At 48.4% G+C, this 26,569-nt stretch overlaps 1 protein-coding gene across 5 annotated transcripts in view; it reads left to right on the forward strand.

Moving 5' to 3' along the window:
• Positions 1–26,569, forward strand: part of DENND1A (DENN domain containing 1A) — a 364,486-nt gene that overhangs the window by 234,315 nt on the left and 103,602 nt on the right. For all 5 annotated transcript variants that reach the window (XM_060757606.2, XM_067471741.1, XM_067471740.1 and 2 more), the window contains 2 exons: positions 2,827–2,928; positions 20,930–21,055. In XM_060757606.2, coding sequence (XP_060613589.2) covers positions 2,827–2,928; positions 20,930–21,055 — 228 coding nt within the window. The remainder of the gene's footprint in view (positions 1–2,826; positions 2,929–20,929; positions 21,056–26,569) is intronic.

Genomic DNA, 26,569 nt, shown 5'->3' on the forward strand with positions numbered 1-26,569 from the left:
GCTGTATAGGAAGGCTTGGTATCCTCAGGCCACGGCTCTGGAGAGATAGTGGTTGCAGGAAAGAGCAGGAGCGGGCGGATGTCTCACTTTATGGCTTCTTGGTCTTAATGAAAATCGCCGTCAGATTTACAATCTGAAGGAGCAACTCCACAGGCTGATATGGTTAGGCACCAAGCGCTCTTTGACCCGAAGGCTTTGATCCGCGCCCGGCAGGTGGCCTCTGACCCCCTCCTGTGCGCCTCTCCCCTCTTCCGCCAGTCAGGCAACCTTCATGTGCAGAAGCCCCCCTGACCCTGCCCAGGTGACGCCCGAGATCCCAAATCCTTACGGCTGGCAGCTAGCAGGAGGAGGAGGCTCTCCTCTTGAGCCAAAGGCCTCCAAGACAAGGGTGGGAAAGGCCAGCAAACTAGTCCAATGTGGGCTTGGCAAGGCTCCTCTTCGGTGGACCTGGAATTGGTTAAGCGACCAAACCCAAAGGGTGCTTCTCCCCAATAGTTCCTCCTCTTCATCCTGGAAAGAAGGGACTGGTGGAGCGCCATGAAGAGGGTTCGGTTCTGGGCCCAGTTCTTCATTCATCTGTTGATGAAGGCTTTCATGGCCGGAATCGCTGTGAGATTCCGGGCTGTATGGCCATGTTCCAGAAGTTATTCATGATCTGGATGAAGGTTTAGAGCAGTGCGGTGCTATCAAGAGGGTTTGGTCCTGTTCAACATCTTTATGCATGAATGACTTGGACGAAGGTGATGTGATGTGGCGGCAAAATGTGATGTGGCGGCAAAAAAAGCCAGTGGGATTTTGGCCTGCATCCATAGGAGCCTAGTGTCTAGATCTAGGGAAGTCATGCTCCCCATGCTCTATTCTGCCTTGGTCAGACCACACCTGGAATATTGTGTCCAATTCTGGGCACAATTCAAGAGAGACATGGACAAGCTGGAATGTGTCCAGAGGAGGGCGACTCAAATGATCAAGGGTATGGAGAACAAGCCCAATGAGGAGCGGTTTAAGGAGCTGAGCATGTTTAGCCTGAAGAAGAGAAGGCTGAGAGGAGATATGGTAGCCATGGATAAACATGTGAGAGGAAGCCACAGGGAGGAGGAGGGAGCAAGCTTCCTTTCTGCCATGGAGACTAGGGCACGAAACAAAGGCTTCAAACTACAAGAGAGGAGATTCCACCTGAACATGAGGAAGAACTTCCTGACTGTGAGAGCCATTCAGCAGTGGAACTCTCTGCTCCGGAGTGTGGTGGAGGCTCCTTCTTTGGAAGCTTTGAAACAGGGCTGGATGGCCATCTGCCGGGTGCTTTGAATGCAATATTCCTGCTTCTTGGCAGAATGGGGTTGGACTGGATGATGGCCCAGGAGGTCTCTCCCAACTCTTGGATTCTAGGATTCTATGATTCTAAGGTTTAGAGGGCAGGCAGATCATGTTTGCAGAAAAGACCAAACTGGGAGGGACAGCTAATACTCCAGAGGACAGGATCAGGACGCAAAAGGACCTGAACACATGGGAATTGGGCAGAACCAACACAATGAAGTTCAACAGTGACAAATACAAGGGACTCCACTGAGGCAGAAAAATGGAAATGCTAATAGACAGAGTAGGGGGCGATAATGCCTGGCTCGACAGCAGGATGTGCGAAAAATATCTTGGAGTCCTTGTGGGGCTGTTATGCAATTAACAAAGACAGACAGTACACAAACAGAGGCAAAGGCTTCCCATCTGTTTCCACATTGAAGTTCAACAGGGACAAATACAAGGGACTCCACTGAGGCAGAAAAAAAAGGAAACGTTAAGAGATGGAGTAGGGGACAAGGATGCTCGACAGCAGGAGGTGCGAAAAAGATCTTGGAGTCCTTGTGGGGCCATTATACAATTAACAAAGACAGACAGTACACAAATAGAGGCAAAGGCTTCCCATCTGTTTCTACAATGAAGTCCAACAGGGACAAATACAAGAGACTCCACTGAGGCAGAAAAAAGGAAATGCTAAGAGACAGAGTAGGGGATGAGGATGCCTGGCTCGACAGCATGGCATGCGAAAAAGATCTTGGAGTCCTTGTGGAGCCATTATACAATTAACAAAGACAGACAGTACACAGACAGAGGCAAAGGCTTCCCATCTTTTTCCATCTCCGGCGTCTGGAGGCTGTGCTCAACTCTGGCCATGAGGAGGTGCTGTCACTCCATCTTCCATGCCAAGGAGCTTTGTTGTCGTTAGACGCTCTCCCGATCAAATTTCTGGCATGTCCACATGGGCGCCTTGTATTACGTCCCCTCCAAATCAGTACCTATTTATCTACTCACATTCCTGTTTTCAAACTGCTAGGTAAGCAGAAGCTGGGCTAACGGGAGCTTACCCCAACCCGGGCTCAAACTGTTGACCTTTCAATCAGGAAGATTTTCTGCTACTGGCGGTTTTATTTATTTATTTGCAGTATTTGTATACCGCTTTTCTCACCCTGAGGGGGACTCAAAACGGTTTACACATAACTAATGGCAAAAATTCAATGCCAATACAAACAATTACAATTATGCACTACAATTAGACATAAATCAAATTTAAAAAATACATCCATGAGCAGTAAAACAATCAATAAAACTATAAAACAGTCTCGTTCTTCGAATTGTTGTTCCAGGCAGTCGTTCCAGTTTAACCTGCTGTGCTGAAGCCCGGCCCTAATCTGTATAATGTATAATATTGTCAAGGGCTGGGACGAACCGTTAAGAATCCGAGCAGCAGAAGGAAACCTGTTTTGTCCTCGGCATGTTCCATACTGGAAAAAAAAAATTAACCTTTTCCTTTCCTCCCAACTTCTTCATTTTTAGAAAGTTAGAACGATGGCCCTGGAAGACGTGGTCATCCTTAATGTGGACACGAATACACTGGAAACGCCGTTTGATGATCTTCAGAGCCTCCCAAATGACGTGGTGAGTATAAAAAGTAGACTCTACTCGCGATTCCAAACACAGAACGCCTCCCTTTCCTCGTATTTTTCAAGATTCGTTGGATAATGTAGTAAGTTTTATTGCCAGGAGGATCTCACTCGGTTATAGCTGCAATAGTCTAAGGCAGTGTTGCTCAACCTGGGGGTCTCTCATTGGGTACCAGCCATTGATGGAGGTTCTGGGTTTGAGCCTGCCACTTTTGGACTCTCGCTTGCTGAGGTGTTCCAGCGAGTGTCTCTGTAGATCTTAGCAAACTATGTCTTGATTGAAGTTGTTGACGTGCTGGCTGATACCCAAGCAAGGGATGAGCTGGAGATGTCTCTGCCTTGGTCCTTTCACTATTGGCTGCTCCTTCCCGGCGGATGTCAGGTGGTGCAATACCAGCTAAGCAGTGTAATTTCTCCAGCGGTGTAGGGCGCAGGCACCCCGTGATAATGCGGCATGTCTCATTAAGAGCCACATCTACTGTTTTGGCGTGGTGAGATGTGTTCCACACTGGGCATGCATACTCAGCAGCAGAGTAGCAAAGTGCAAGGGCAGATGTCTTCGCTGTGTCTGGTTGTGATCCCCAGGTTGTGCCAGTCAGCTTTCATATGATATTGTTTCTAGCACCCATTTTTTGCTTGATGTTCAGGCAGTGCTTCTTGTAGGTCAGAGCACGGTCCAGGGTGACTTCCAGGTATTTGGCTGCGCTGCAATGCTCCAGTGGGATTCCTTCCCAGGTGATCCTCAGAGCATGGGATGCTTGTCTGTTCTGAAGGTGAAAGGCACATGTCTGTGTTTTAGATGGATTAGGGATCAGCTGGTTTTCCCTGTGATAGGCGGTAAGAGCACCTATAGCTTCGGAGAGCATCTGTTCAACCATCTCAAAGCTCCCTGCTTGAGCGGTGATGGCACTATCATCAGCATAGATGAAGCTCTCTGTCCCTTCTGGCAGTGCACAATTATTTGTGTAGATGTTGAACATTAACGAAGCGAGCACGCTCCCCTGAGGCAGGCTGTTCTGTTTCCGCCATCTGCTTCTCTGTCTCTGGAACTCAACAAAAAAGCTCCTGTTTTGTAGCAGGTTTCCTATGAGGCGGGTGAGGTGGTCGTCCTTTGTGATACTATACATTTTTCTCAGGAGGAGGCCGTGGTTGACAGTCTCATAAGCCGCTGACAGGTCTATGAAGACAGCTCCTGTGATCTGCTGCCTTTCAAAGCCATCTTCTATGAGGGGGGTGATTTAAATGCAATTTTCCTGCTTCTTGGCAGAATGGGGTTGGACTGGATGATGGTCTCTTCCAACTTTAGGATGCTATGAAAAGAGCAGACTTGTGCTCTTGGTGGGGTGCCAATCTGGGTTGGATCCTGGGGTCCCGTCCCCTAATGCACACGGAGCAGGGGGGGGGGGAGAGCATGATTTGTCAATAATGAAGCGTAATATTTGCTTTTACGGGCCTTGGTGAAAGCAGCCGCTGCGAGAGAGCGCTGCAACATCAGAAGAGGCGTCGCCAAATAAACCCAAAGCTTTGGAATGTCATAAACTTTAAGAGACTTCCTTCCCTTATTTTCCCCCCACTTCCAATTTTTTTTTTTTTGTATTTTATAGCAGAAGAGAGCTGCCTTCCCCCCCAGTTAAATTTTCTCTCAGTCGGCTTAAAAGCGGCGACTCCGTTATTACGGTTGTTATTGCGGCTATTACGATTTGGAAGGATGTTTGGAGCATCTCGGAGGAAGTGCTGCCAGCAAATTCAATTAACGGGCTGAGCTTGCAAGGAAAATGAATGTGGTTGGGGCCTCCTCTCCCCTCCGCGTGCTCCAAGCTGTTGCTGAACTACAGCTGGGTTTAATGGGGTCTGGAGGAAAAAATAAAGCTTTCAGGAGCATCCTTTTAGTTACCGTAATTAATAGCTTCCGACGTGCCCTCTCCCCACTGCTCTTACTCAAGGTCCCCCGATCGGAAAGCTTTCTCCGCTGCTTTTAGGGGTTTCCTGTCATGCTTTCGACCGCCCGGCTTCGTTTGGAATAGGGTGGGACATTGATTTTCCGTACGCCATGTGTTATGGACTCTGCAGAGCTCGTCCACTTTGTGGCTGCAGGACCAGACTCAACGTTGATCCTTCTGGGTGCTTGTTCTTCCTTGGGTGGCGAGAAGGGGATCTGTTGCATTTGCATCCGCCCCTAGAGAGCAGCATAGGAAAGAACGGAGCCAGAGTTAAGGCTAGCCTTGCGACGAAACTATTGGATACCAAACCAAGAAACATCAAGACTGGTTTGACAAAAATGACACCGAGATCCAACAGCTAATTGACAAGAAAAGAAAAGCCTTCCAAACTTGGCAGAGAGACATCAACAGTGCTGCTAAGAAAAAGGTCTACGCCAGTGCAAAAGCTGAGGTCCAAAGAAGGACACGAGAACTCAAGAACATCTGGTGGACAAAGAATGCTGAAGAAATCACCGCTGTGAGTCGCCCTAGGGCTGAGAACGGCGGTCTACAAGTGCAGCAAATAAATAAATAAATAAATAAATAAATAAATAAATAAAACACCTGGCAGATACCCATGATGCTCAGAGATTTTTCAAAGACACAAAGGTTGTCTATGGACCAAGAAACCATGGCATACAGCCTCTACGCTCATCAGATGGAACCAAACTCCTGAAGGACCAAAACTCAATTGCACTATGTTGGAAAGAACACTACCAACGCCTCCTGAACCGCAGCCCCAATGTGGCCGAAGAGGTTCTCTCACAAATCCCGCAACAACAAACCAGGGATGAGCTTGCAGCACTGCCTAGTTTGGAAGAAGTCAGCAATGCCATCAGCCAACAAAAAAATAACAAAGCCAGCGGACCTGATGGGATCCCTGCTGAAATCTTTAAAGAGGGAGGACTTGAGCTGACACAACAACTCCACCAGCTGGAGGTGAGCTGTGACCAGCAGTGCTACAGAATTTGAAGAGGCACGAATGGAGGGCGAAAGGGAGAAGCGTGCCAAGAGGAAGGCGTGTCAAGCCAACCCCGACCGAGACCGCATTCCACCTGGAAACCAATGTCCTCACTGCGGAAAAAGATGCAGGTCAAGGATAGGGCTCCACAGCCACATACGAACCCACAAGAACACTGGAAGACAATCATCCTCGGAAAACGAGGGATCGCCTAAGTAAGTAGCCTTGCTGTTGCTTACTTAGGCGATCCCTCGTTGCCCGATTAGGATAGTCCTCCAAGGTCGGTGTCCTGGCAGTGACTGTGGAGCCCTATCCTTGACCTGCATCTTCTCCCACAGTGAGGGCATTGGTTTCCAGGCAGAAGGCAGTACGGGTTGGGGTTAGCTTGACTCGCCTTCCTCTTGGCACGTTTCTCTCTTTCGCCCTCCATTCATGCCTCTTCAAATTCTGCAGCACTGCTGGTCACAGCTGACCTCCAGCTGAAGTGCTCAAGGGCCAGGGCTTCCCAGTTCTCAGTGTCTATGCCAGAGTTTTTAAGGTTGGCTTTGAGCCTATCTTTCAATCTCTTTTCCTGCCCACCAACATTCAGTTTTCCGTTCTTGAGTTCGGAGTAGAGCAACTGCTTTGGGAGACCGTGGTCGGGCATCCGGACAATGTAGCCGGTCCAGCGGAGTTGATGGCGGAGGACCATTGCTTCAGTGCTGGTGGTCTTTGCTTCTTCCAGCACACTGACATTAGTCCGCTTGTCTTCCCAAGAGATTTGCAGGATTTTCCGGAGGCAACGCTGTTGGAATCATTCAAGGAGTTGCATGTGACATCTGTAGACAGTCCACGTCTTGCAGGCGTAGAGCAGGTTTGGGAGGGGAATAGCTTTATAGACAAGCACCTTGGTATCCCTGCGGATGTCCCAGTCCTCAAACACTCTCTGCTTCATTCGGGAAAATGCTGCACTTGTAGAGCTCAGACAGTGTTGTATTTCAGTGTCAGTGTTGACTTTAGTGGACATCTATAGACAGTCCACGTCTCGTAGGCGTATAGCAGGGTTGGGAGGGGAATAGCTTTATAGATAAGAACCTTGGTCTCCCTACGGATGTCCCGGTCCTCAAACACTCTCTGCTTCATTAGGGAAAGTGCTGCACTTGCAGAGCTCAGGTGGTGGTGTATTTCAGTGTCAGTGTTGACTTTAGTGGACATCTATAGACAGTCCACGTCTCGCAGGCGTATAGCAGGGTTGGGAGGGGAATAGCTTTATAGACAAGCCCCTTGCTCTCCCTATGGATGTCCCGGTCCTCAAACACTCTCTGCTTCGTTCGGAAAAAAGCTGCACTCTCAGAGCTCAGGCGGTGTTGTATTTCAGTGTCAATGTTGACTTTTGTGGAGAGGAGGCTGCCAAGGGAGTGGAAATGGTCCATATTTTCTAATGTTAACACCATTAAGCTGTATTTCTGGCATTGGAAAGGGATTGGCAGGTGCCTTTTGGTGGAAGAGCACTTTGGTTTTCTCCATTTTCATTTGGAAAAATGCTGCACTCGCAGAGCTCGGGCACTTTGGTTTTCTCATTGTTCTATGACAGGCCGAGCCGTTGCTTACTGGAAATGCTAAGATGTTTTCCTAACTCCCACTATTGGCATGTTTGGTTTTGGCAAAGGTGCGCAAAGGTTTGCTGGCAGTACAGGTGGAAGGGCACCCGCTTTTATCTTCAGGTTCAGTGAGATGTTGTGTCCCAGAATCCAGGTTTATCCAGTAAGACAGCCCAACAACAACAAACTTTCTTAGTCACTGTCCTGTGGGGTTCAATACTGTCCCCCATGCTTTATTGAACATTTACATGAAGCCGCTGGGGGAGATCATCCGGAGTTTTGGAGTTTGATGCCATCTGACGTCCAACTCGTTCACTCTTTTCCACCTGATGCTAAGGAATCTGTTTAAGTCCCGAAAGCTGTGACAGTCTGGACAGTCTACAACAATTGTTATAGAACTCTAATATGCTGATGACAAAGTAGTCTATGCCCATTCAGAAGAAGACCTACCAAACAAGGAAGGGATCAGAATAATTGCACCACGAAGAAGAATTACAAGGTTGAGATTTCAGTTTTTTTGCGGGCGGGGGTTGGATAAAGAAAACTGCACAACAAACCAGAGCTGACAACTGGCACAACAAAGCATTGCAAGGGCAATTCCTTGAGAAAATGGAAGGAAAAGTTGATAAGGAGAAGTCCTGGTGATGTCTCACAAATGGAACCCTGAAGAAGGAGACAGAAGAAGGCCTGATTCTTGCAGCCCAGAAGCAAGCCATCAGAACCAAGGCCATTAAGGCCAGGATCGAAAAATAAGCGGATGATCAAAAATGCAGACTGTGCAAGGAAGTGGATGAAACCATGGACCATATGCTCAGCTGCTGCAAGAAAATCACACAGACAGACTAAAAACAGAGGCACAACTCTGTGGCCCAGATGATTCCCTGGAACATATGTCACAAGGACCACCGGCCAGCAGTCAAGAATTGGTGGGATCATAAACCCACAAAGATCGTGGAAAATTAACACGCAAAAATCCGGTGGGACTTTTGAATCCAGACTGACAAAGTTTTGGAACACAACACGCCAGACATCACGATTGTGGAAAAGAACAAAGTTTGGATTATTGATGTCGCCATTCCAGGTGACGGTTGCATGGAGGAAAAACAGCAGGAAAAACTCAGCCGCTATCAAGACCTCAAAATCGAACGGCAAAAGCTCTGATTGCATCAACCAGTCCAGGTGGTCCCAGTGGTGATGGGCGCACTGGATGCTGTGCCAAAAGATCTCAGCTGGCATTTGGAAACAATAAACATTGACAACATCACGATCTGTCAACTACAAAAGGCCACCTGACTTGGATCTGCGCACATCATTCAGAAATACATCACACAGTCCTAGACGCTTGGGAAGGGTTCGACTTGGGATTTTGTGATACGAAATCCAGCAGAGAGAACTTGGAAAAAGGAGACAAAGGAGGGCCTGATTCTGGCAGCCGAAGAACAAGCCATTAGAACCAAGGCCATCCAAGCCAGAATTGAAAAGTCGACGACAGATTCCAAGTGTAGACTCTGCAAGGAAGCAGATGAACAATAGATCCCATCCTCAGCTGCTGCAAGAAGGTCGCGCAGACAGACTCCAAGCAGAGGCACAACACCCTTGCTCGGGTGATTCATTGGACCTTGTGCCACAAACACCATCTGCCTGCGACAAAGAACGGAAAAGACCGGAAAAAGTTACAGAGAATGAACACGCCAAACTCCTCTGGGACTTCCGGATTCAGACAGACAGGGTTTTAGAGCATAATACTCCTGGCCTCCCAATCGTGTTAAAAAACGAAGTATAGATCGTCAGTGTTGCAATGCCAGGTGACAGCAGGATTGAAGAGAAACAACTGGAAAAGCTGACACGATCTGAGGATTTAAAGATGGAACTGCAAAGACTCTGGCAGAAGCCAGTCAAGGCGGTCCCAGTGGTGTTCGGCACACTGGGTGCAGTGTCTCAAGACCTTGGCCTGCACTTCAACACAGTCGGCACTGACAAAATGACCACCTGCCAGCTGCAAAAGGCCACCTTACTGGGATCTGCACGCATCATTCACTGATACATCACACAGTCCTAGACACTTGGGAAGTGTCCGACGTGTGATCCAGTACAACATCCAGCGGAGTGTCTGCTGTGGACTCATTTTGGTGTATATCAAATAATAATAATAATATCAGTCCCAGATCCAGGGAGCACACAACGTGGGGAGCATCTCTTCCCAACAGATTCCTTCTTGCGGAGGTTTGTGGATAGAAGGAACTGCGCTTCAAACTACAAGAGAGGAGATTCCATCTGAACATGAGGAAGGACTTCCTGACTGTGAGAGCCGTTCAGCAGTGGAACTCTCTGCCCCGGAGTGTGGTGGAGGCTCCTTCTTTGGAAGCTTTTAAACAGGGGCTGGATGGCCATCTGTCTGGGGTGATTTGAATGCAATATTCCTGCTTCTTGGCAGAATGGGGTTGGACTGGATGATGGCCCAGGAGGTCTCTTCCAACTCTTGGATTCTAGGATTCTATGGAATGTCTGACGATGCAGTTGGACCACGATTTCAGTAAGGAGACATTGAGGATTTGTTTTTATAGATATTACTAGCTGTCCCCTGCCAGGCGTTGCTGTGGCCCAGTCTGGTGATCTGGAAAATAAAGTAATGAGAAAGTGTTGGTTTCTAATATATGTCATGTCTTTCTGCTTCTGGGTAAACAGTATTTCTTGCTGTTCCTTTGTCAGTGTGGATGTGGAGAGTGTCTGGTTTGCCTACTCTGGAACATGGAACATATTATTGTCCTTCTTTAAGGGTCCCTTTCAAATCTATGGTACTATATCTCTCTCTGTGTGAATCATATCTATCTATCAATCTATCTATCTATATCTATATCTATGGCTGGATGGCTCTTTGTCAGGAGGGCTTTGATTATGTTTTCTTGCTTTGATGAAGGGAGTTGGACTGGATGGCCTTAAGTATTTTCTGTTGGTTATGGGGGTTCAGTGTGGGAAGTTTGCCCTGATTCTGTTGTTCGTGGGGTTCAGAATGCTCTTTTATTGCAGGTGAACTGTGAATCCCAGTGACTACAACTCCCAAATGTCAACTCCCCAACTCCATCTGTGTTCATATTTGGGCGTATTGAGTGAATGTGCCAAGTTTGGTCCAGATCCATCATTGTTTGAGTCCACAATGCTCTCTGGATGTACGTGAACTACAATTCCCAAACTCAAGGTCAATGCCCACCAAACCCTTCCAATATTTTCTGTTGGCCATGGGAGTTCCGTGTGCCAAGTTTGGTTCAAATCCATCATTGATGGAGCTCAGAATTCTTTTAGATTGTAGGTGAACTATAAATCCCAGAAACTACAAGTCCCAAATGACAAAAATCACAATTTTTTGAGTGATGGTCACTCCTTGTCTTGTGAGACATTATGTTGCCAAATTTGGTGTGATTTCGTTCATTGGTTCTTTTGTTTTTAAGGTACTCATTATGCACAGAGTATTTATATATATGTAGATTGTTTTTGTATTATATTTTAATGTTGAATGGTTTTTAGAAGTGTTTTATAATTGTTTTAACTGTATTTTGGTCATTGTTATGGCATCGAATCGCTGCCGACTGTGAACCGCCTTGAGTCGCCTCTCGCTGAGAAAGGTGGTATGCAAATGCAGTAAATAAATAATAAACAAATAAATAAATAAACATAGAAATTGTCCTGCGATTTCTTTTGTTTTCCTTTCTCAATGCTTTGGTTTGCATGGTCTTAGGAAGAGGAAAGGAGTCCCACAGGCACCATTGCTTTTGCATGTTCTGGCCATTTCTACTTTTGGAGCGTGCCACGTGAGAGTGAAGCGTGCATTTCCTCGATTATAATCCTTCTTCTGCCTCTCTTTTCTAAATTGAGCTTGCATTTGAAGGTGTTTTTTCTTCTTCTTGGACCTCTTGTTTTTGCAGGGAATGTGTTTCTCTGGCTTTATTCATGTTGACAACCAGAAAAAGCCTTGGATCTAATTAAAAGAATTTCCACTCGCACCTCTCCTGAACCATTTCATTATGCCGCGCTGCACAGATTGCATTTCGAAACATGGTGATAGCTTAGATCTGACCTTTCCTCCCGAGCTGCCAAGAGGAGAGAAATCTCCTTCGGAAAACACTCTGCCGATTGGCCGCAAGTTTCTGTGCCTCCGAGGAGTGACTACCGAGGCCTCTCTGCCAAGTGAGTACGGTCCGAGTTGGGAAAAACACACAACTGTCTCCAAAGCAGAGGGAGCGGACAAACTTGGGGTGCCCGTCTCCATTCGTACACAGAACAGAGAGGGAGGATCTCCTCAAACAGAATGATGGGCTTACATTTCCGCAGAACTCGATTTCTATCCTTACAGTATCTTACTTCTTCTTCTTCTTTCTTCTTAGGCGATCCCTCACTTTCCGAGGATGATTGTCTTACAATATTCTTGTGGGTCCGTATGTGGCTGTGGAGCCCTATTCTTGCTCTGCATCTTCTCCCGCAGTGAGGGCATTGATTTCCATGTCGAAGGCGGTCTTGGATGGGGTTGGCTTGACGCGCCTTCCTCTTGGCACGCTTCTCCCTTTCGCCCTCCACTCGTGCCTCTTCAAATTCTGCAGCACTGCTGGTCACAGCTGACCTCCAGCTGGAGCGCTCAAGGGCCAGGGCTTCCCACTTCTCAGTGTCTATGCCAGAGATTTTAAGGTTGGCTTTGAGCCCATCTTTCAATCTCTTTTCCTGTCCTCCAACATTCCGTTTTCCATTCTTGAGTTCGGAGTAGAGCAACTGCTTTGGGAGACGGTGGTCGGCATCCGGACAACGTGGCCAGTCCAGCGGAGTTGGTGGTGGAGGATCATCTCTTCAATGCTGGTGGTCTTTGCTTCTTCCAACACGCTGACGTTTGTCCGCTTGTCTTCCCAGGAGATTTGCAGGATTTTCCGGAGGCAGCGCTGATGGAATCGTTCCAGGAGTTGCATGTGATGTCTGTAGACAGTCCACGTCTCACAGGCATAGAGCAGGGTCGGGAGGACAATAGCTTTATAGACAAGCACCTTGGTCTCCCTACGGATGTCCCGGTCCTCAAACACTCTCTGCTTACAGTATATATATCACTTGGCAGGAACAAAGCGAGAACTCTTTTCAGCACATGCATCGTGACTCTTTGTCACTACAAGGCTGAGACAGACAGTGAATGCCACACATCTGTGAGATAGAATCCTCGAATCCTAGAGTTGGAAGAGACCTCCTGGGCCATCCAGTCCAACCCAGCGTATCTGTCCGAACGCATCTCCTTCTACGTCCCACCCCGGAGTTTAAGATCTTCTGGGGAGGCCCTGCTCTCAGCCCCACCTCTATCATAAGTGAGGTTGGTGGGGACGAGGAGCAGGGCCTTCTCGGTGGTGGCCCCTCGCCTGTGGAATTCACTCCCCGGGGAAATTAGGTCATCGACATCCCTCCTCTCTTTCGGAAGGAAATTAAAAACATGGATTTGGGACCAGGCTTTCGGGTAATCTGGTAGATAGACGAAGGACAAGCGACGACTAGAATTGATGGATTTGACAATGTGGAATTGAATTTCATACGGACAGATACTTTTGGATAGGTAAGCCGGACCAGAACCGTTTAGGGCTTTATAGGCTAAAGCCAGCACTTTAATTGTGCCCGGTTGCAGACTGGAAACCAGTGGAGCTGGCGCAACAGAGGAGTTGTGTGTTCCCTGTGCGCCGCTCCTGTTAGCAACATGGCTGCTGCTCGTTGGACCACCTGGAGTTTCTGGACAGTCTTCAAAGGCAAGCCCACATAGAGAGCGTTGCAGTAGTCTATTGAATATGTTGATGTCCTGTCTCTAAGGCAGTAATTCTCCTTGTGGACAAACGTCAGCGTGCTGGAAGAAGCAAAGACCACCAGCAGTGAAGCGATGGTCCTCTGCCATCAACTCCGCTGGACCAGCCACATTGTCCGGATGCCTGACCACCGTCTCCCAAAGCAGTTGCTCTACTCTGAACTTAAGAATGGAAAACGGAATGTTGTTGGACAGGAAAAGAGATTGAAAGATGGGCTCAAAGCCAACCTTAAAAACTCTGGCATAGACACTGAGAACTGGGAAGCCCTGGCCCTTGAGCGCTCCAGCTGGAGGTCAGCTGCGACCAGCAGTGCTGCAGAATTTGAGGAGGCACGAGTGGAGGGTGAAAAAGAGAAGCGTGCCAGGAGGAAGGTGCGTCAAGCCAACCCTGACCGGGACCGCCTTCCACCTGGAAACCAATACTTCCACTGTGGGAGAAGATGCGGGTCAAGAAGAGGGCTCCACAGCCACCTACGAACCCACAAGGAAACCCATCATGGAAGACCATCTTACTCGTCCAACGAGGGATCGCCTAAGTAAGTAAGTAAGTAATTCTCCATGGGGAGATCCCTTCTTCCATCCAGGTGGGATTCCCTGGCTTCGATTTGAAGGCAAGTCTGCCGAAGTGCCTTTCTTTCTTCCTCAGCTTCTTCCTTCCCAATGGCAAGAGGCAGGACCTTGGAGGCAAGCTCCTCCAGGAACACACGCGCGCTCTCTCTTTGCAAGGGAGTCGGGGCCCTTGCCTTCTGGGGGCCTTTGTGTCCTATCGCTCTCCCGTCACCCCACGCTGTGCCTGAGGTGCAGAACGATGTGCCTCCGAGGAAAGGAAAGAACCGTTGGCTCTATTGTTGTTTGCACCCAGTTTTGAACCATCAGCTTTGAAACCAGCTGCTGCTTGGAGAAAAGGCTTCAGAAGCTGGGTGGTGTCGGTGGGGCATGCAAGGATTGGGGGCTCGGTGTTTTGACACCCCCAGCCTCCCCTGCTGTTCTCTGCTAGTAGAAATTCATTGTAAAACAGACTGTTTCCTGGCCTAGTGTTGCTCTGGCTCCTTCCTTCCTTCCTTTTCGGTGGTAGGCATCATTTGCTTTCCATTATTGCAGCATTTCCCTTTTGTCAAATAGCCTGGTCTACTCCCTTATCTGAAAAGAATCGCCTATCCAATGCCTCTGTGGTTCTGTGAATTGTGAAGCTTCATCGGCCGTGATTGCTTATTTTATTTCTCGTGTCAGGGCAGCCAGTCAATTATATTACATTTCTAACAGAACAAAGCAAACAAACAGAGAAAATACAAAATGTGTGAGTTTGGTAGTGGATTAAATGTCCTTTGACCAGTCTCTGTCCCCTTGGAGTGCCTCTGGTGTTGCCGCAAGGAGGTCCTCCCTGGTGCATGTGGCAGGGCTCAGGGTGCATTGCAGCAAGTGGTCAGTGGTTTGCTCTTCTCCACACTCGCATGCCAAGGATTCCACCCTGTAGCCCCATTTCTGAAGGTTGGCTCTGCATCCCGTGGTGCCAGAGCGCAGTCTGTTCAGTCGCCTCATCTTCTGTGTGCCCAGGGGGGAGTCTCTCATTTGGTATCAGCCATTGATTGAGGCTCTGGATTTGACCCTGCCACTTTTGGACTCTCGCTTGCTGAGGCGTTCCAGCGAGTGTCTCTTTCGATCTCAGAAAACTATGTCTTGATTTAAGTCATTGACGTGCTGGCTGATACCCAAACAGGGGATGAGCTGGAGATGTCTCTGCCTTGGTCCTTTCACTATTGGCTGCCACTTCCCGGCGGATGTCAGGTGGTGCAATACCGGCTAAGCAGTGTAATTTCTCCAGTGGTGTAGGGCGCAGACACCCCGTGATAATGCGACATGTGTCATTCAGAGCCACGTCCACTGTTTGAGCGTGGTGAGATGTGATCCACACTGGGCATGCATACTCAGCAGCGGAGTAGCACAGCACAAGGGCAGACGTCCTCACTGTATCTGGTTGTGATCCCCAGGTTGTGCCAGTCAGCTTTCGTATGATATTGTTTCTAGCGCCCACTTTTTGCTTGATGTTCAGGCAATGCTTCTTGTAAGTCAGAGCACGGTCCAGAGTGACTCCCAGGTATTTGGGTGCGCTGCAATGCTCCAGTGGGATTCTCCCCCACTTATAGCACTCTATATCACATGCACAGTAGGCTTGTGCAATCCAGGTAAACCTTGACTCGGCTTTTGTTGGGGGCCCTGATCCCTTTTAGGAGCCTCCTGAAATCGAGAGGGCAGTTATCTATTTTCTCTCTGGGGTACCAAAGTTCTGATTTCTGTCGGTCCATTATAAGGGAGGGAGCACTCTCCAGGCTCTCCTTCATTTCAGCCATTTAAGCTGTTTCTGCTCTAGAGGAGAGGCACTTGGCTGCAGGCAGGCACAACAACAACAACAAAACTTTATTTATATCCCGCTCTATCTCCCCGAGGGGACTCAGAGCGGCTTCCAAGTAACAACATCAATACATACAGAGTGAACAACAGAAGCATAACATTAACAAAGCACTATAAGCATTAAAAACCACAATAGCACATATATATTTAAAATAATCCTGCCTGTTCAAGGAAATTTAAAAAGGCCAAGCCGAGGCTAGTGCAAATTCTAGAGAGCCCGGGAAAGTAGGTGCAATGTTATAGCCAGCAACAGCAATAGAATCACAGAATAAGTATATTCTATGGCTGAACGTGATATCGGGAGGCCTCTTACCTATTTCTACTCTAGAGGAGAGGCATTTGACTGCAGGCAGGCGTGTGATTTAAGGAGGTCTCTTACCTGTCTTTGCTCTATAGGTGAGGTGCTCGACTGCAGGCAGGCACATGCTTTAAGGAGGCTTCTCACCTGATTCTGCTCTAGAGGAGAGGTGCTTGGCTGCAGGCAGGCACACACTTTAAGGAGGTCTCTTACCTGTTTCTGCTCTAGAGGAGAGGTGCTTGGCTGCAAGCAGGTGCACACTTTAAGAAGGCTTCTCACCTGTTTCTGCTCTAGAGGAGAGGTGCTTGGCTGCAGGCAGGTGCACACTTTGAGGAGGTCTCTTACCTGTTTCTTCTCTATAGGCAAGGTGCTTGACTGCAGGCAATAATTCTCCTTGGTGAGATCCCTTCTTCCATCCAGGTGGCTTTAAGGAGGCTTCTTACCTGTTTCTGTTCTAGAGGAGGGGTGCTTGGCTGCAGGCAGGTGCACACTTTAAGGAGGTCTCTTACCTGTTTCTTCTCTATAGGCAAGGTGCTCGACTGCAGGCAAGTAAAGTCTTTAAGGAGGCCTCTTACCTGTTTCTGCTCTAGAGGAGAGGTGCTTGGTTGTAGGCAGGCACACATTTTGAGGAGGCCTCTTACCTGTTTCTTCTCTATAGGCGAGGTGCTCGACTGCAGACAGGTACACGCTTTAAGGAGGTCTCTTACCTGTCTCTACTCTAGAGGAGAGGCACTCAGCTGCAGGCAAGTGCACACGCTTTAAGGAGGCCTCTTGTTCTTAAAACTGTCTACTCTAGAGGAGAGGTGTTGCAGGCTGGCATGCACACTTGCTTTCTCTCCCAGGCTGCACCACACCAGCAGCCACGCACTCTTTGCAAAGCATTTTAAGAAGGTTTCCCACTTCCAGATAAGGAAGAGCGATAACCTCCTGGAAGAGGAGAGGTAACTGGTTGGAGTTTTCAGCGAATTAGTGTTGTCTTATTGTTTGCTGGGGAGCCTTCTTGGTGGTGGCCCCTCAGCTATGGAACGCCTCCCCCTATAGATATTAGATCAACCACTTCCCTTTTAACATTCCGAAAAAAAAGTCTTCACGTGGCTTTTTGAACAAGCGTTTGCAAATGCAGAGTAACAGACGTAGGAAAATGGAACGACAACAATGAGACCGGACAACGTTTTTAACAAGGAGACACTGTGAATTTATATTTAATTGATTTGTTTAGTTTTTATTATATGTTATGTTTTTAATTGTAAGCCTTGAATTTTACTGTTAACCGCCTTGAGTTGCCTACGGGCTGAGAAAGGCAGGATACAAATACAGCAGATAAATAAATACATAAACAAAGATTAAATTGTCATGCCGAAAAGCAGAAGACGAGCAGAGATCAGCTCCCACTTGCTTTTGTGTCGGGCGGGTTTTCGTACCAGGAGGGCCCTTACCATTATGGGCTCCCGAAATACCGAAAGAAACATAGGAACCGGAAGAAACGAATTCCACGCACGAGTCTAACGCACAGTCTATTCAGGAGGGGAAAAAATAACCTGCGTGTTAAGAGCAATACAGCATGTGATGACATTGTGTGGGGAGAGTCCGGTCCTTACAACTGGACCGTCAACATACGAAAGATGGTTTGCGGTATCTCTGTCGTTCTTTTGGAAGACAGGAATGCTCCTACTAATTCTCTGTCTGCTGTGCAAAGAGGCGTTCCAATCAGCCAACCTGTTTTTCTCTAAAGCACCGAACCCAGTAATTGAGGGTGAGGAGCCCCCAGAGTGTGCCTGGAAGACCAAAGCATGTGATTCCGGTAACCTTGAGCCGCACGCTCGTGGGTTTGGAGGATTTGCCAGCGTAGGAAGGGATGCGGGCTTGGTATTTGCTCAGTTACCGTCGTCGTGGAGGACTTCTTTGTGTAAATGGTAATGAGACCGTTAGGTCTGTGTTCACCTGAAGTGCAGCTCTGTGAATCGCAGGCAATTAAACACCTCCAGGATGAAAGGGAAAGGGCAAGGAAGGTTAAGTGAGGAATAATCGGATGCACAGGTGGAGAGAGCCTTTGAGGGGACAGGAAGCCAGGGTGGAGATAGGCAAGGGCTGGCGGTGGTGGCGTTGTCAAGGGCCGCCCCGTGTGGCAGATTCATCCTCCACCCTTCAAAGGAAGAACTTGCTTTGGAATTGTAGTTTGCACTCTGGAAATGACCAGTTGGGGTGAAGTCTTCATTTCTTGCCATTGATATTGTCATGGTTGTTCTTCTTTGTGGTCTCTGTAAATTGCACCAACAAGTAGTTCCGCACCTGTGCAGAGCACATTCGGAAGCTCCTAGACCTAGATACTTTGGACATCTGTTCTGGTTGGTTTAGCATTGTCTTATTATCTTTCCCTCCCTGCTGACACTGTTTGCACTTGTATCGTCAGTATCTCACTTTTAGGGAACTCCCATCCCTCATTAACTCCCTTCTCTTTCAGTATTCTGCCGGTCCACTTCCGAGCACAATTCAAAGTGCTGATCTTGGCCTATATAGCCCTATATGGTTCCGGCCCAACGTCCAAATGTATCTCCCGGTATTTCCCGCCTCGAAATTTAAGATCGTCCCGGGAGGCCCTGCTCTCGGTCCCGCCGCCATCGCAAGTGCGTTTGGCAGAGACGAGAGACAGGGCCTTCTCGGTGGTGGCCCCCACCTATGGAATGCTCTCTCTAGCAAAATTAGGTCAGTTTCATCCCTCCTCTCTTTTAGAAAGACGTTCAAAACATGGTTTTGGAACCAAGCATTTGGACAGTAGGTTTGGCAGTATTCACCATGTTTGAACTCTGACAAGGACAGGCTTTGGACTGAGTTGTTTTAATGTATTTTAAGCTAATGTTTTATCTCTTGCACTAGCCGTCCCCTGCCACGCATTGCTGTGGGCCACTCTGGTGGTCATGGGGGTTCTGTGTGGGAGGTTTGGCCCAATTCTATTGTTGGTGGGGTTCAGAATGCTCTGTGATTGTAGGTGAACTACAAATCCCAGAAACTACAACTCCCAAATGCCAAGATTCTATTTTCCCCAAACTCCACCAGTGTTCACATTTGGGCATATTGAGTTTTCGTGTAGAGTTTGGCTCAGATCCATCCTTGAGTCCACAGTGATCTCTGGATATAGGTGAACTACAACTCCCAAACCCAAGGTCAATGCCCTCCAATCCTTTCTAGTATTTTCTGTTGGTCATGGGAGTTCTGTGTGCCAAGTTTGGTTCAATGCCATCGTTGGTGGGGTTCAGAATGCTCTTTGATTGTAGGTGAACTATAAATCCCAGCAACTACAACTCCCAAATGACAAAATCAAATAATTTTGAGTGAAGGACATACATTGGGCTGTTAGATGTCTTGTGTCCAAATTTGGTGTCAATTCGTCCAGTGGTTTTTGAGTTCTGTTAATCCCACAAACGAACATGACATTTTTTACTTGTATAGATCATGTTGTTGTATGTTGTTGGCATTGAATTGCTGCCGTTGTAAGCTGCCCTGAGTCCCCCTTTGGGGGTCGAGAACGACGGGGTAGAAATGTTGGAAATAATATCCTTATCCATGGAATCCCACTCTGTATTTCCCCAAATTTCCTGAAATCAGCTCTCTTAAGAGTCTAGAATGTGTTGCCTGACTCAGCTTGATTTCCCCTTTCGTCTGTACGACAAACTCCAGGAGAACCTGGTCACTCCCACCTAAAGATCCCACTGTTTATTAAATCAGGAATTAATTGTTCCACTCCATTGTCCCGGTGGGGTTGGGTAGAATCAGATCCAGAATGACCGATCCCCTTGTCGCCTCTTCCACCTTCTGGTATTTGTCTTCTTGGCAGGGCTTATTGTCCAACAAGTATCAGAGTAGTTGAAATCTCCCATTCCTACTCTTTCTCTTCTATCTGCATCTCCTCAAGGAAGGCTTCATCTAGGTCAGTGTTTCTCAACCTGGGGGTCGGGACCCCTGTGGGGCTCGTGAGGGGGTGTCAGAGGGGTCACCAAAGACCATCAGAAAACATAGTATTTTCTGTTGGTCATGGGTTCTGTGTGGGAAGTTTGGCCCAATTCTATCGTTGGTGGGGTTCAGAATGTTATTTCATTGTAGGTGAACTATAAATCCCAGCAACTACAACTCCCAAAAGTCAAGGTCTATTTTTCTCAAACTCCTCCAGTGTTCACATTTCGGCATATTGAGTATTCGTGCCAAGTTTGGTCCAGATCCGTCATTGTTTGAGTCCACAGTGCTCTCTGGATGTAGGTGAACTACAACTCCAAAAATTCAAGGTCAATGTCCACCAGATCCAGTATTTTCTCTTGGTCATGGGAGTTGTGTGCCAAGTTTGGTTCAATTTCACCATTGGTGGTGTTCAGAATGCTCATTGATTGTAGGGTGAACTATAAATCCCAGCAACTACAGCTCCCAAATGACAAAATCAATCCCCCAACCCCACCAGTATTCAAATTTGGGCATATTGGGTATTTGAAAATACACCCTGCATATCAGATATTTACATTACGATTCATAACAGTAGCAAAATTACAGTTACGAAGTAGCAATGAAAATAATGTGATGGTTGGGGGTCACCACCACGTGAGGAACTCTACTAAGGGGTCGCGGCATTAGAAAGGTTGAGAACCACTGATCTAGGTCTTCGGTCTGGCTTGTAGACGTCCACAACGACATCTTTTTCCGTTCTTCCCTCCCTTAATTCTTACCCAGATGCTCTCAACTTGGTTGCTGGGATTGAGGTCCTCATCTTCCAGTGTGAATCCATAACGTTTCTTCAGGATTCAGAGCCAAGCTAAATGATCATAATGATGATGTCCATATTCCCCCGTTCTCGAGATGATCCTTTCCTTAAACCAGCATGTGTTGCCTTCTGATGACTTTTTATTCCTTGGGATTGTCTTTTGTGCCTCCTTGAAGATCAACTCGTCTTGTTCTGCTTGTGTGTTTCCAGGTGTCGGCACTCAAGAGCAGGTTGAAGAAGGTCTCCATGACCACAGGGGATGGCGTGGCCAGAGCGTTCCTGAAGGCCCAGGCTGCTTTCTTTGGGAGCTACAGAAGTGCATTGAAGATTGAGCCCGTAAGTAGCCTCTCCTGTTTGAGATGCTGCTCTGTTTCGTTCATTGTAATGCTCGTGTTCAGTCACTTGGTGTCGCTGTGGTGAAGTACCAGCATATCCTTAAAGGTTTACGTGTACTTTCCAGAAAACAAACTTGGCCAAGAGTACAAAGTCCAACCAATTCCTCACTTGCCTTGAGGTCGGAGTTGGCTTGACGCGCCTTCCTCTTAGCACATTTCTCTCTTTCGCCCTCCATTTGTGCCTTTTCAAACTCCACAGCACTGCTGGTCACAGTTAACCTCCAGCTGGAGTGTTCAAGAGCCAGGGCTTCCCAGTTCTCAGTGTCTATGCCACAGTTTTTAAGGTTGGCTTTGAGCCCATCTTTAAGTCTCTTTTCCTGTCCTCCAACACTGCATTTTCCATTCTTGAGTTCAGAGTAGAGCAACTGCTTTGGGAGATGGTGGTCGGGCATCTGGACAATGTGACTGGTACAGAGGTGGTGATAGCGGAGGACCATTGCTTCAATGCTGGTGGTCTTTGCTTCTTCCAGCACACTGACATTTCCCTGCCTGTCTTCCCAAGAGATTTGCAGGATTTTTTCGAAGCAGCGCTGATGGAATCGTTCCAGGAGTTGCATGTGATGTCTGCAGACAGTCCACACCTCACAGGCGTATAGCAGGGTTGGGAGGACAATCTGGGTAAACCTTGATCTGTTTTGTATCCTGGCTTTAGGTGGGGCTCCTGATCTGTTTTTGGGAGCCTCCTGAAATTGGGAGTCCAGCTATCTGTTTTCACTCTGGGGTGCCAAAAGATCTGTTTTCTATCGGCTCATTATAGTGGGAGGGTTTCTCAGGTTCCCCTTCCTGTCATTTTAGGCATTTAAGCAGTTCGTGCTCTACAGGAGAGGCACTCAGCGGCATGCAGGCGCTCATTTTAAGGAGACCTCTTACCTGTTTCTACTCTAGAGGAGAGACACTCAGTTGCATGCATGCGCTCACTGCAAGGAGACCTCTTACCTGATTCTACTCTAGAGGAGAGGTGCTCAGTTTCAAGCAGGCACTCACTGTAAGGAGACCTCTTACCTGTTTCTACTCTAGAGGAGAGACACTCAGTTGCATGCATGCGCTCACTGCAAGGAGACCTCTTACCTGATTCTACTCTAGAGGAGAGGTGCTCAGTTTCAAGCAGGCACTCACTGTAAGGAGACCTCTTGCCTGTTTCTACTCTAGAGGAGAGGCACTCAGCTGCATGTAGGCACTCACTGTAAGGAGACCTCTTACCTGTTTTACTGTAGAGGAGAGACACTCAGCTGCAAGCAGGCACTCACTGTAAGGAGACCTCTTACCTGTTTCTACTCTAGAGAAGAGGCACTCAGCTGCATGCATGCGCTCACTGTAAGGAGACCTCTTACCTATTTCTACTCTAGAGGACAGGCACTCAGCTGCAAGCAGGCGCTCACTGTAAGGAGATCTTATACCTGTTTCTACTCTAGAGGAGAGGCACTCAGCTGCAAGCAGGCGCTCACTGTAAGGAGATCTTATACCTGTTTCTACTCTAGAGGAGAGGCACTCAGCTGCAAGCAGGCACTCACTGTAAGGAGACCTCTTACCTGTTTCTACTCTAGAGGAGAGGCACTCAGCTGCAAGCAGGCGCTCACTGTAAGGAGACCTCTTACTTATTTCTACTCTAGAGGACAGGCACTCAGCTGCAAGCAGGCGCTCACTGTAAGGAGATCTTATACCTGTTTCTACTCTAGAGGAGAGGCACTCAGCTGCAAGCAGGCGCTCACTGTAAGGAGATCTTATACCTGTTTCTACTCTAGAGGAGAGGCACTCAGCTGCAAGCAGGCACTCACTGTAAGGAGACCTCTTACCTGTTTCTACTCTAGAGGAGAGGCACTCAGCTGCAAGCAGGCGCTCACTGTAAGGAGACCTCTTACCTATTTCTACTCTAGAGGACAGGCACTCAGCTGCAAGCAGGCACTCACTGTAAGGAGATCTTATACCTGTTTCTACTCTAGAGGAGAGGCACTCAGCTGCAAGCAGGCGCTCACTGTAAGGAGATCTTATACCTGTTTCTACTCTAGAGGAGAGGCACTCAGCTGCAAGCAGGCACTCGCTGTAAGGAGACCTCTTGCCTGTTTCTACTCTAGAGGAGAGGCACTCAGCTGCATGCAGGCACTCACTGTAAGGAGACCTCTTACCTGTTTCTACTCTAGAGGAGAGGCACTCAGCTGCAAGCAGGCACTCACTGTAAGGAGACCTCTTACCTGTTTCTACTCTAGAGGAGAGGCACTCAGCTGCATGCAGGCACTCACTGTAAGGAGACCTCTTACCTGTTTCTACTCTAGAGGAGAGGCACTCAGCTGCAAGCAGGCACTCACTGTAAGGAGACCTCTTACCTGTTTCTACTCTAGAGGAGAGGCACTCAGCTGCAGGCAGGCACTCACTGTAAGGAGACCTCTTACCTGTTTCTACTCTAGAGGAGAGACACTCAGCTGCAAGCAGGCACTCACTGTAAGGAGACCTCTTACCTGTTTCTACTCTAGAGGAGAGGCACTCAGCTGCAAGCAGGCACTCACTGTAAGGAGACCTCTTACCTGTTTCTACTCTAGAGGAGAGGCACTCAGCTGCAAGCAGGCGCTCACTGTAAGGAGACCTCTTACCTATTTCTACTCTAGAGGACAGGCACTCAGCTGCAAGCAGGCACTCACTGTAAGGAGATCTTATACCTGTTTCTACTCTAGAGGAGAGGCACTCAGCTGCAAGCAGGCGCTCACTGTAAGGAGATCTTATACCTGTTTCTACTCTAGAGGAGAGGCACTCAGCTGCAAGCAGGCACTCGCTGTAAGGAGACCTCTTGCCTGTTTCTACTCTAGAGGAGAGGCACTCATCTGCATGCAGGCACTCACTGTAAGGAGACCTCTTACCTGTTTCTACTCTAGAGGAGAGGCACTCAGCTGCAAGCAGGCACTCACTGTAAGGAGACCTCTTACCTGTTTCTACTCTAGAGGAGAGGCACTCAGCTGCATGCAGGCACTCACTGTAAGGAGACCTCTTACCTGTTTCTACTCTAGAGGAGAGGCACTCAGCTGCAAGCAGGCACTCACTGTAAGGAGACCTCTTACCTGTTTCTACTCTAGAGGAGAGGCACTCAGCTGCAGGCAGGCACTCACTGTAAGGAGACCTCTTACCTGTTTCTACTCTAGAGGAGAGACACTCAGCTGCATGCATGCGCTCACTGTAAGGAGACCTCTTACCTGTTTCTACTCTAGAGGAGAGGCACTCAGCTGCAAGCAGGCACTCACTGTAAGGAGACCTCTTACCTGTTTCTACTCTAGGGGACAGGCACTCAGCTGCAAGCAGGCACTCACTGTAAGGAGACCTCTTACCTGTTTCTACTCTAGAGGAGAGGCACTCAGCTGCAGGCAGGCACTCACTGTAAGGAGACCTCTTACCTGTTTCTACTCTAGAGGAGAGACACTCAGCTGCAAGCAGGCACTCACTGTAAGGAGACCTCTTACCTGTTTCTACTCTAGAGGAGAGGCACTCAGCTGCAAGCAGGCACTCACTGTAAGGAGACCTCTTACCTGTTTCTACTCTAGAGGAGAGGCACTCAGCTGCATGCAGGCACTCACTGTAAGGAGACCTCTTACCTGTTTCTACTCTAGAGGAGAGGCACTCAGCTGCAAGCAGGCACTCACTGTAAGGAGACCTCTTACCTGTTTCTACTCTAGAGGAGAGGCACTCAGCTGCAGGCAGGCACTCACTGTAAGGAGACCTCTTACCTGTTTCTACTCTAGAGGAGAGACACTCAGCTGCAAGCAGGCACTCACTGTAAGGAGACCTCTTACCTGTTTCTACTCTAGAGGAGAGGCACTCAGCTGCAAGCAGGCACTCACTGTAAGGAGACCTCTTACCTGTTTCTACTCTAGAGGAGAGGCACTCAGCTGCAAGCAGGCGCTCACTGTAAGGAGACCTCTTACCTATTTCTACTCTAGAGGACAGGCACTCAGCTGCAAGCAGGCACTCACTGTAAGGAGATCTTATACCTGTTTCTACTCTAGAGGAGAGGCACTCAGCTGCAAGCAGGCGCTCACTGTAAGGAGATCTTATACCTGTTTCTACTCTAGAGGAGAGGCACTCAGCTGCAAGCAGGCACTCGCTGTAAGGAGACCTCTTGCCTGTTTCTACTCTAGAGGAGAGGCACTCATCTGCATGCAGGCACTCACTGTAAGGAGACCTCTTACCTGTTTCTACTCTAGAGGAGAGGCACTCAGCTGCAAGCAGGCACTCACTGTAAGGAGACCTCTTACCTGTTTCTACTCTAGAGGAGAGGCACTCAGCTGCATGCAGGCACTCACTGTAAGGAGACCTCTTACCTGTTTCTACTCTAGAGGAGAGGCACTCAGCTGCAAGCAGGCACTCACTGTAAGGAGACCTCTTACCTGTTTCTACTCTAGAGGAGAGGCACTCAGCTGCAGGCAGGCACTCACTGTAAGGAGACCTCTTACCTGTTTCTACTCTAGAGGAGAGACACTCAGCTGCATGCATGCGCTCACTGTAAGGAGACCTCTTACCTGTTTCTACTCTAGAGGAGAGGCACTCAGCTGCAAGCAGGCACTCACTGTAAGGAGACCTCTTACCTGTTTCTACTCTAGGGGACAGGCACTCAGCTGCAAGCAGGCACTCACTGTAAGGAGACCTCTTACCTGTTTCTACTCTAGAGGAGAGGCACTCAGCTGCAGGCAGGCACTCACTGTAAGGAGACCTCTTACCTGTTTCTACTCTAGAGGAGAGACACTCAGCTGCAAGCAGGCACTCACTGTAAGGAGACCTCTTACCTGTTTCTACTCTAGAGGAGAGGCACTCAGCTGCAAGCAGGCACTCACTGTAAGGAGACCTCTTACCTGTTTCTACTCTAGAGGAGAGGCACTCAGCTGCAAGCAGGCACTCACTGTAAGGAGACCTCTTACCTGTTTCTACTCTAGAGGAGAGGCACTCAGCTGCAAGCAGGCACTCACTGTAAGGAGACCTCTTACCTGTTTCTACTCTAGAGGAGAGGCACTCAGCTGCAAGCAGGCACTCACTGTAAGGAGACCTCTTACCTGTTTCTACTCTAGAGGACTGGCACTCAGCTGCAGGCAGGCATGCAGTTTCTCTCCTGGGCTTGCAAGCCACACATACACTCTCTTTCCAAGGCATTTAAAGGAGGCAAGTTCTAAAAGCTGTTTCTTACTCTAGAGGAGAGGCGCTCGGGTGCAGGCAGGCACATGCACTTCCTCTCACGCCACATGCACTCTTTGCAGGGCATTGAAAGGAGGCTTCCCACCCAGGTAAGGAAGAGCAATGTCTTACTGGAAGAGAGGTAGCTGGTTGTAGTTTCCAGGGAATGATTTTTTTGTTTTGTTTGCCGGGGCATTAATAAAAAAGATTGAACTCTGATGCTGAAAAGCAGAGGAGGAGCTGAGATCGGCTCCCGCTTGCTTTCGTGTTTTTGTTCCCGAAAGGGTCCTTATCGATATGGGCTCTCGAA

Source organism: Anolis sagrei, chromosome 11 (assembly GCF_037176765.1).
Source record: "Anolis sagrei isolate rAnoSag1 chromosome 11, rAnoSag1.mat, whole genome shotgun sequence".
Taxonomy (NCBI): Eukaryota; Metazoa; Chordata; class Lepidosauria; order Squamata; family Dactyloidae; genus Anolis; species Anolis sagrei.